The following is a 9,873-nucleotide window of genomic DNA, read 5'->3' as shown; positions in this document are numbered from 1 at the left end:
TAAAGAAAAATAAATAAATAAATCTTAAAAATACAAAAACAACCCCTCCCCACAGAACCCATCACTGACAACAAAAAGTCCTAAGCAGGGAGACTTGGATAAAACAGCCAAGGCAAAAATTAGTGAACCCGATGAGCAGGGCGAGGGCTATCAGGACAGGGAAAATCTTCATCTATGTTGTTTTCTACCCCAGCCTGCCTGCTCCCGAAAACCTGACAGTAACTCATTGTTTCATTTATTTATTTTTAAACGTTCTTTTTGGTGATGTTTTGTGATAGAAGCAGAGTATTTGGGGAGAACCTGACGGCTGGGGCAGGAGTGCTGTCTATGTGAGAATCATCACTGTTGGGGAACACCCAGGCTGCTGCGGGGACCCAGGAGGGAGCAGTATAGCTCACCCTGGTGCTGAGCACCCCTTGGGATTCACCACAGGAAATGGATCAAAGGAGCCCTTTCTCCAGATCTCTTCTTTTTCAGTTGAGAAGAATTTTACCTTGTTTGGATTTTGCTTTATTTTGTTTTCTTTCAAGTCTTAGGGACCAGTTAGCAACATAAAATCTACACACTCAGTTAGTAGACAACTCTAGACAGGATGTGCAGTCATAGTTTATAATCACCAGTAAATGAGTTGGCTTACCTCCTCGAACTACTCCGTTTGTGCAAATAGCAGACATAGAAATACCTGTGAGTGTCGTCACTACTACGCTCAGGCCGATGATGATGACTCCCAGACCTGCAAAACCCCCAACAAAGGCGTTTGACTCCAGTAGGGAGAGAGATCACCCTTCCTTCATGAAGTGCCAGTCACAGAAGATCCGTCTCCCTGCAGAAACCTGAAATGCTCTAACATAATGATTCCATTCCGCGGCCGTGTGGGAGACACCTGAAAAGCACTGTGCTTAAAACTGCTGCCATTCTGAGGAGTCATTTCTTGTGAATCACCAGCAAGACTGTACAGACTGACCTGGAAAAGAAGAGCTTTCCCCAAGGACTCCGCGCACCTGAGGCAGGACCTGTAATGTGCCAGGATTCTGTTAGCCGTGACCTGGGTGGACTTGAACTACACTCACCGTGCTGCTGTCCACATTCGGCTCCTCGACACTTCCCTGTGCCCATCAGCAACCAAGTATATAGAAACGTGTGCCTACCCGTAACATGTGATGAGGGCATTAGGGATCTTAGAGATTTTACCTCCACGAACAAACCCGTTGGTTGCTATTGCAGAAGTTGACAACCCAGTGATAGAGGTTACCATGGTGGAAAGAAGAATTATAAGAACTCCAAGACCTGTCAGCAATGAAAGACAGAAGAGATTACATTTTATGTTTCTTCCTTGGAGTCCCTACTCCTGCAACATCTACTGCCTTTTAATTGAACTTTTCCGGTCCATGCCTTGGGCCCCAGTGGGGTTTCTTTGTACAAAGGTAGGGTTGCTATGCCTGGCATAAAGATCATCCAAGAAGCACTCATTATGATGAAGGATGGCATCCAGTGGTCAACACAGTCTAACGTACAGTCCTGCAGAGGAAAAGCCGACTCCTCTCGGTGTCCTGGGAGAGAAGCTACCCCAGCCGCGAAAGAGGAAACATGACATTTGACCTTCTCTCTTGTTTGAGAGGAACCTGAATGGGAAAGTTTGGGATTTGACAAAGGTTAAATCCTTCTTCATTTTTCTTGCACCCTTTGCCTGGGGGAGAAAAGGAACCAACTCACATTACCTTCGAAAACACCCCAGAAAGGTCAGCGGTGAGCTATTGGAGCCTGCGTCACCTTTACCTTATGCCTGATGAACTGGCTCACAACCTTAATTACCTCCTCTGACATATCCATTTGTGGCGATAGCAGAGGTGGATAAACCAGTGATGGCTGTCACTGTCACGGCTAAGCCGATGATAATCACACCGAGACCTCGGTTGAGAGAGGAAAAATACGGGCGATTAAATGGTGGAACAGCTCATGGGGTCATTTACATAAAAGCAAACACATCTGGGTAGTCATTGAAGGATCACATTTGAATTAAACAAGCTGGCCATGAAATCGCCAGTACTTAGGGAGTTAAGATTAGGGGCGTGCAGAGCTGTGCGACCCCCAAATGAACAGTTGAGGTTGGTCAAAGCATAGGATGAACCTGGTCTTTGATGAAGTTCCCCACAGCCTCCAGCTGTTAGTGTAAATGAAGGTTATTCTAACTTTCCCGGTAAAGGTCTTCATTAGCAAATTGTTCATTAGGTAGACGGGTAAATCGGACAGAACCGAATTTAGGTCCATTAACTTATTTGTGGTGTGCTCTCAGAATTTACTTATTTTCTGACACCTGAATGGCAGTGACATTAGGAGTGGATGTGTGAAGTTGCTGACGTGGTGCACAGAGGGCAGAACTCACTGGTGGCTCGCTCAGTGTAACCACAACACCCATAAACACCAGCGTTTCTGACAAGCCTTCTGCATGTCTAGCTGTGTGGTTGGCAGTGTGAGAAATGCAAGCCGCAAACACACCAGAATGAAAAAGCCACCCTTGAGGATATTGTGGTCCAGAAGGGCAGCGGTTAAGAGGAGAAACTGACAAAAGCCAAATTCAAAGGAGAGGCTTACATACTTTTAGTTTCAAGGCACTCACAGCAGGTGTGTGTGTGTGCATGTGTGTGTGTGTGCATGTGTGTTGGGGGGCATTTAGGCAAGCATAGAAGGCATAGAATGTATTAGAATATATCACTGTGGTATAAGTATTTTTTTTAATTACATAAGTGAAAATAAACCAAGCAGGCACAAGGAAAGCTCTCGACTTTCCAGTTTGTCCAGGTCAGGAGCACACGCATGTGAACGCGTCCATGCTTCCGTTATCTAGAAGGACCGATGCTCAACCGCAGAGACACGTGCAGGCCCTTACCAGACTGCAGAGGATTCTTGGGAAACCCAGGAACCTTCAAAATTAGTCCTTTTTTGTTCTAGCAAATTTCTCTATTTTCCTTCCCCACGGTTGGCCACCCTAGAAACTCAAATTCCCTTCTCTTTGCCTAGTAGGCTTCCTGCAGCTTCATTGTTCCTTTGTTAGGATGATATACAAGTGTTCCCACCACCCCTCTGCACCACCACCCACCACCGTGTCCTCCCATGCGCTTGCACAAGACATTAATAAGCATATTCATTTGTGAATATGATGTCTGACAGTCTAAAGCATGAGGCTATGAACCCGAGATGGACAGAAGGAAACTTTTTACACTCCCCTCCCCCTGTCACGAGCAACTGATATGGAATTCAGAGATAAGATTGGGGAGTTCAGTGACTCCGAGTGTTCTGCTCTGTCACGTTGAGTGCTCTCCCACACATAAGGCAGTCATTCCTACTTCGCCACCCCCGCCACAGACCCTTGGAGAGGAGGTGTAAGAAGCGGTCACACACAGAATGTTTTAGGTAACAGAGACGCTATGAGGAGCATCCCTTCTCCTGTGTGGCTGCAGGTGCTGGTGGTTTCTTCCTGGCCTCCACACATTATTTTGATTTTTAGGATGTTTGAGGATGAATGTTTAGCACCCCCTAGACACTTCACGGGCTCGCCAGTTTGCATTGCATGACGTCACTCCCTCTCTAACTTCATTCTTTCCTCATCACTGCCTCCTGAGCAATTCCCACCTCACTCTGTCGTGCTGCGGACATTTCTGTAGCCTGTTTGAACACCAGTTTCTACTTTAACACGTTGAGAAGCTTGCTTCTTTCTCACAAACAAACAAACAAAGGAAAAGTTCCAGGGTAAATGGCAGCTGAGGGAGCTGATTCCTCAAATCGTGGCTCTTTCATGACCTGCTGCAGGAAGTACTTGGGATGCCTGTTAGCAATGCCCACATTTGCTAGGTTCAAAGCTTTGAAAGTGAATCCCAGCTCTGCGGTCTTCTATTCCACTTCAGATAATTCTTGCTCTTCCTGTAGCGAGATGAGTAGTTTAGCCTTAGCCCGTCTCAACTTGTATCTGCCCATTCAGCAAGATTTTTTTTCTTTAAATAATTGGTTGGGGGGAGAATTAACTCATTTTTTAAAAAATATTTTAGCTGCAAAGTGAAATTCAGAGTGGAAGTGACTTGGTTCGGTTCACATCCACTTTCCACACCCAACTTCCCTGCCTAATGTTGAGTTAATTGGAAATGATACTGCCCCAGCTAGGTGTCCAAAGAGAGGAACATTATTAACTCAGTGTGCCATATTTTTAGGATTAGGGCAGCCCAGACTCAGTCCCAGCATGGCTGCCCGTGAACTGTAACTACAATCACAAGATTCCTCCTGGCTTATCCCCTGGCTCTGGGTTCAAAAATAAATAACTTATTTTCTTTCCCTAAACTATGCCTAAAGCAAGAGGAAAACACTTGCGTTTGTGTCTTTTCTTCTCTAGTATAGAGAGAAGTAAGCCGAACACAGTGTCAGCTGGACAGTTTTGTGTGTGTGTGTGTGATAAGATGCCTCAACAAATGGTACCAAAGAGTAGGAGGCTCAGTAAGAGGACCCCTCCCCAGAAGAGTTACCCAAACCAGCAGCCCTGAACTCAAAGGTGCAGAGGGATGGTTAGAACACTTGTATATCATCTTAACAAAGGAACAACAAAGCTGACTTTGGGCAAGTGCCAGATGAAGATTTCAAAAGTTCTGACAAAAATGATCCAGGACATCCAGGATGATACAAATTTAGTCAGACCCTAGAGAGGAATGTCAGCAAAATTGGTGAAAAAACAAGCAATATACAAAACCCAAATGGGACCGTTTGGTTCTACTAGTTTTAGGTCTATAACAATGTAGGTTGATAAGATGTTTCTACTACTCACTATGTTCTATGCTCTGAGATTTAAAAGAGCATGAGAAAAAAAAAAAACGCCAACAACTCAGTCACCAATATCAGTTACAGTGATCACTACTGACTGTGTGTGTGATTCCACTATACGAACGAAGCGATTTTGTTGAGACACACTAATGTCTAAAAGTGAAACAGGCAGCTTAGCGGAGAGAGGATCTTTTATACCTTTGTAATAGACCTGAAACTGGGTTGATTGTGAAGAGTTGTGTAAGATCTGATTAAAGTTCTGATTGTCGCCCAAACATATGGGTGTTAAATACATACATTAGAAAGAATTACTCTTGCCTTGGGCTGTCTGTGCTCACACCTCCACACAAAGAACTGCGTCTTGATGATCTCAATAAGTTACTAAACTGCCCTTAAAAACCTAATTTTGCATGAAGGCCTGGAGCAAAGCCTTGGCAATATTAAGCTGCAGATTTTCCGTGGAACGGCATCTACTTATTTTGGACCCCGCGGCTGTAGGCATTCATTTGCTACGCATCATCAAACCAGCAAGCAGCCTTTCTGCCAGGCACATAGCAGCTGTTGAGCGAGAAACATGGAAAAAACGACGGGGCTGGCTCAGTGCTCCCCGTTGGAGGGCAGCCTTCCTGGTCCAGTTGTCAACTGCTGGTTCAGAAGGTGTGTTGAAGGGGGTAGATAACACCAGGTTCTTTCCATATACAAATTGAGATGTCTTCCCGAACGGCATAGAAAGGCACAGCTGAGCTTTATGTTCTCCATACCAATACTCACATCTAAGTCTCCCCTCAATACTCAACCTTTCTTTTCCGAGTACATAGAACAGAACACTGTCGATTTTTTTTTTTTATCACAGTAAGTTAGGAACTTAGGTAAAAACACAACTAAGTTTTTCAAATAAATTTTATATTCTTAATAAGAAAACACTCTACAAAACTGAATTTTTAAGTGGTAAATTATTGAAAAGCAATAAATGATCACTCCTGGAATAATACAACTTTTTAAAATATGATTGTTTTAAATTGGTTACCTACATTGTAAGTGATCATTTGCAATGACTAGAGTCATTTCAACTATCTTTTAAAGCTTATAGTTGGGAATATTTTATGAGCATTTGCTATTTATGGCTGGTATCTGACAGTAACACAGTTATTTTCTCTGAAAAATGTTCAGCAACAAGGCATTTTTAGGAATCAGGTCACGCATGTGGTTGTGTGCACAGTTTTGCACTTTCCAAGTTGTTTTTGCTTAGTAAAGTTTTGCCATTCTTCCTAAGTGGGACAGACTGAGACAAGTAAAACGCAGATGTCAATAGATCCCAAAGTGTGACCCTAGTTATTTGAAATAGAGATGCTTCATACAGCCATATGCATGAAACTCTATAAAGGAGAAATACTTGCTTGACCGTTCCCCTGTTGAGCAAACTGGAAAATTCCAGTCTCTCAGGAGTTAGTGTTTCACCTTTCTTTCCTGGCATTGTCAGAAGAAAAAAAAAAAGTTCTCAAGTGTAAATGTCTTCTGTGACCTTCATCTTCTGCAGCTTTCATAGTAAACCCAGTTTGTTATTAAGCTTGCAATTTACATAAAAATCATTTAGGAGGGGAAATTGCTCACCAATTCCAGCTTCTCCGACAATCCAGGAGAGGCGAATGAAGAGCATGACTCCCCAGATGTTTAGCATGCATCTCACCTGTGGATGAAAGTGAGGATGGAAAGGGGTCCTGAGCCCAGCCCAGCCCACCCCCTTGGTAACTCTGGTGTCCATGGCTAGCCGGTGAAGCCCGTCGGATCACTGGGCAGATGCTCTCCTTTGTAAGCAGAGGTTTTCTCACCAGCACGCCTTTCACCCATCCAAACTTCACAACTCCGGCTGTATCTTCTTCCTTGTTTTCTGCTTGTTCATCTCCAGGCATTCCATCACCATTAGCAACCCTGTCGGCTGAGCCAGGGGCCACGGCCACATTCTACATTTTTACAGAGGAAACACAAAGCAAAACAGTAATGGTTCAGTCAGTTCTCTCTCTCTCTCTCTCTCTCTCTCTCTCTCTCTCTCTCTCTCTCTCTCTTAATGGTTCAGCTTTTTAAAACTTTCAAAGCCAAATCAAAACAGTGGCCATAAAACTCTAGGAAAAAGAAGTATTTCAATAACTTCAGCAAATAATGTTGCTATTGCTTCTTACCCTGGAAGCCAATGGGTCCCCATTATGAGCCATTTCCATCCACGGCTAAGGCTGTAGGATGGTAGGCAGAGCCTGGGCCATCCTACCACTAACAATATAAAAGTGGTCAAACTTAAATGAATATAAGTTGCAAATGGATAAAAACAAGACAATGGACTCAAGGGAAGACAGAAGGCAAGGCAGATGAGTCTTTTGTGCCACGTGTTTGGAGGACCAGAGTGATCAACTTCCTGGATGCAGCGAAGCTGCAATTCTTTCCTCTCTGCTTCATTTCAATCAGTTAGTTAAAGTGATCCCCACCCCGTCTTCCCCTCTTTTTCAATCGCTGTTCCAATTAATTTTTAGATGAGAATACAATCTCTCCCCTAACTCTTTTCTCTGCCAGTACTCACTCTGTTAAAATAGTTTCTTAATAAACTACAACTTTTCTTAAAAATAAGTAATGGCAATAGACTGTTCAACCAAAGTCTTTAAGAGAGTAAACAGTAAAACCCAAAGAAGTGTTTTCTCTACACACACAAACAGAGCGGCTTCTGGCAGTCTACAGAAGGCTAAAGGTATGTGTGACTGCAAAACTATTCATCCCATAACAGAACTTCCATTAATTTAACTTATTTATTTATTTTATATGTATGAATGCTTACCTGCCTGCACGTGTGCATACCATGTGTGTGTTTGTTGTGTACTGAGATCAGAATGGACCTCAGATCCCTTAGAATTGGAGTTATGGATGGTTGTGAGCAACCATGTGGGTACAGAAAACAGAATCCACGTTCTCTGCAGAGACAAACAAATGCCCTAAACAGCTAAGCTATCTCTCTAATCCCAAAAGCAAATTCCTTTTTCTAAAACAATCTAATTTAATTTTTTTGTTTTGTTTTCAATACATCCCAACTGCAGTTTCCCCTCTCTCCACTCCTCCTCTTGGTTCCTTTCCCCTTCCACCTCCTCCCTTTCCCAGATGCACTGCTCCTCCATTTCCCTTCGGAAAGAAGCAGGCCTCCCAAGGATATCAACCAAACACAGCATAACAAGATAAGGACTAAGCACAAACCCTCACATCACACCTGGATGAGACAACCCCGTAGGAGATAAAGGGTCCCAGGAGCAGGCCAAAGAGTCAGAGATATTCCCACTCCAACCATTATGAGTCCCACAAAACACCAAGCTGAAAAATCATAACATATATACAGGGGACCTAGTGAAGACCCGTGTGGGTTCCATGATTACCGTTTCAGTCTCTGTGAGCCCCTCTGAGCCCTGCTTAGTTGATTCTCTGGGCCTGTTCTACTGGTACCTCGACCCCTCTGGCTCCTACAATCCTTCCTTCCTGTCTTCTGCAAGACTCCTCAGTAGAAACAAAAAGAACTATACATAAATAATTTTTGAAAAAAATTAGTATATGATTTTATCTCTGTGGCCAGTTTTCAAAAACTTCCTTTTGAAAGATTTTTTTTTTGTATGATAGCTCTTGAATACAAAGTGGAGAAAATACGTTTATTTCAAATTAAGAATAGCTCTCATTCTCTAATTTTTATTCTGTATATATCGGAATAATTTCAGGTATTTTATGTAGTCTTTGTTTCTTATCCATTTTTCATTGTTCCCTTTGTGCAGGGCACATTTGAAAAGGGAGAGAAAGAGAATGAATCTCAAGTCACGTCCTTTCTTCCCTCCCAACCTCATCCAAACATAAAATCATATTCGTTGCTACTTCATAACTGTAATCTTGTCACTGCTATGAATTATAATGTAAATATTCGTGTTTTCTAACAGTCTTAGGTGACATCTGTGATAAGGTCATTCGACCCCAAAGGGGTTGCAACCCACAGATTGAGAACCTCTCATCTAGTTCATGCTAAGCCCATGCTTTGCTATTGTGCTTGCTCTCGGTCCCTAGTAGCTACTTTGAAAGGGGAAAAATCATCACATGATAATCAAATTTTAAAATTCCTTTAGGAAATTGCATTACAGATATTTGTAATGTAAATGTGTGTTGGCAGTCATGGTCCCTCACTTTGGAGAAGGGACTGGAATCATGAGGAATTTTAGATTGTGCTTTACTTAGTTGCGTTTGTACAAAATATCACCATTCAAATTTATAGTCATCATAAAGTATCAGGAAGCCTTTATATGAGTATTTTCCATGCTAAATTTTTAAAATCCAGTGTGTATTTTCCATTGACAACACATCTTGGCTTAGACTACCCTCATTTCCAGCACTTAGTAGTCATGGGTCACGTATGGGCTAGCTAAACAGAGGCCTACACAGTATAATATATTTCTGATAAAAGCATCAGGTGCTTTTCACACACCAAGTAAAAGTGGTTTTCTTTTAATGACTTCTAGACACATAAGACAGCTAACAGTCACCTGTAGCTTTTACTTTTATTTGTACGTGTTGGGTATCACGTGTCTGTGTTTCTGACGTGTGTGAATGAGTATATAGGATGTATGTGTTTGTGCTGTGAATGATGTGTGTGCATGTGTGTTTGTGTTTGTGTTTGTATGAGTGCAGGCATGAATGTGTTATGGCTTGTGCATGAAGGTCAGAGGACAACCACGATTGTTGGTCCTTGCCTTCCGTCTTGATTGCAACAGGGTTTCTTGGCTCTTTGCTGATGTGTATGCCAGGCTGAGTGGCCCCAGAGCTCCTGGAGAGGCAGTCTCCTGTTTCTACTTCTCTCTCTTGCCCTGTGCATCCGCACCAAGCAATGTTGCAAAGTATTTTCCACCTGGAGCCATCTCCCAGCCACAGCTTTTACTTCCCATGACTAAAATGTACAGTCTTTAAAAGCATAGGAGTTACGGGTGTGCTAATAAGAATGTTGAAGGGATTGTTTGGTTAGAGAATTCACTTCTTCAATTTAGTTCAAGAAGCCACCTTTAGCTG

General features: G+C 42.8%; 1 protein-coding gene across 1 annotated transcript in view; it reads right to left on the bottom strand.

Moving 5' to 3' along the window:
* The window catches only part of Slc12a1 (solute carrier family 12 member 1), an 82,746-nt gene that overhangs the window by 68,187 nt on the left and 4,686 nt on the right, over window positions 1-9,873 (bottom strand). Inside the window, exons 2-4 of the mRNA XM_005364392.2 lie at window positions 6,633-6,764; window positions 6,415-6,490; window positions 1,192-1,287 (exon numbers count right to left, since the gene is read on the bottom strand). Coding sequence (XP_005364449.1) covers window positions 1,192-1,287; window positions 6,415-6,490; window positions 6,633-6,764 — 304 coding nt within the window. The remainder of the gene's footprint in view (window positions 1-1,191; window positions 1,288-6,414; window positions 6,491-6,632; window positions 6,765-9,873) is intronic.

The sequence above is a fragment of the Microtus ochrogaster genome (assembly GCF_000317375.1).
Source record: "Microtus ochrogaster isolate Prairie Vole_2 chromosome 14 unlocalized genomic scaffold, MicOch1.0 chr14_random_1, whole genome shotgun sequence".
NCBI classification, from domain to species: Eukaryota; Metazoa; Chordata; class Mammalia; order Rodentia; family Cricetidae; genus Microtus; species Microtus ochrogaster.
The sequence above is the reverse complement of the archived record's forward strand: the minus strand, read 5'-3'. Positions and strand labels throughout refer to the sequence as shown.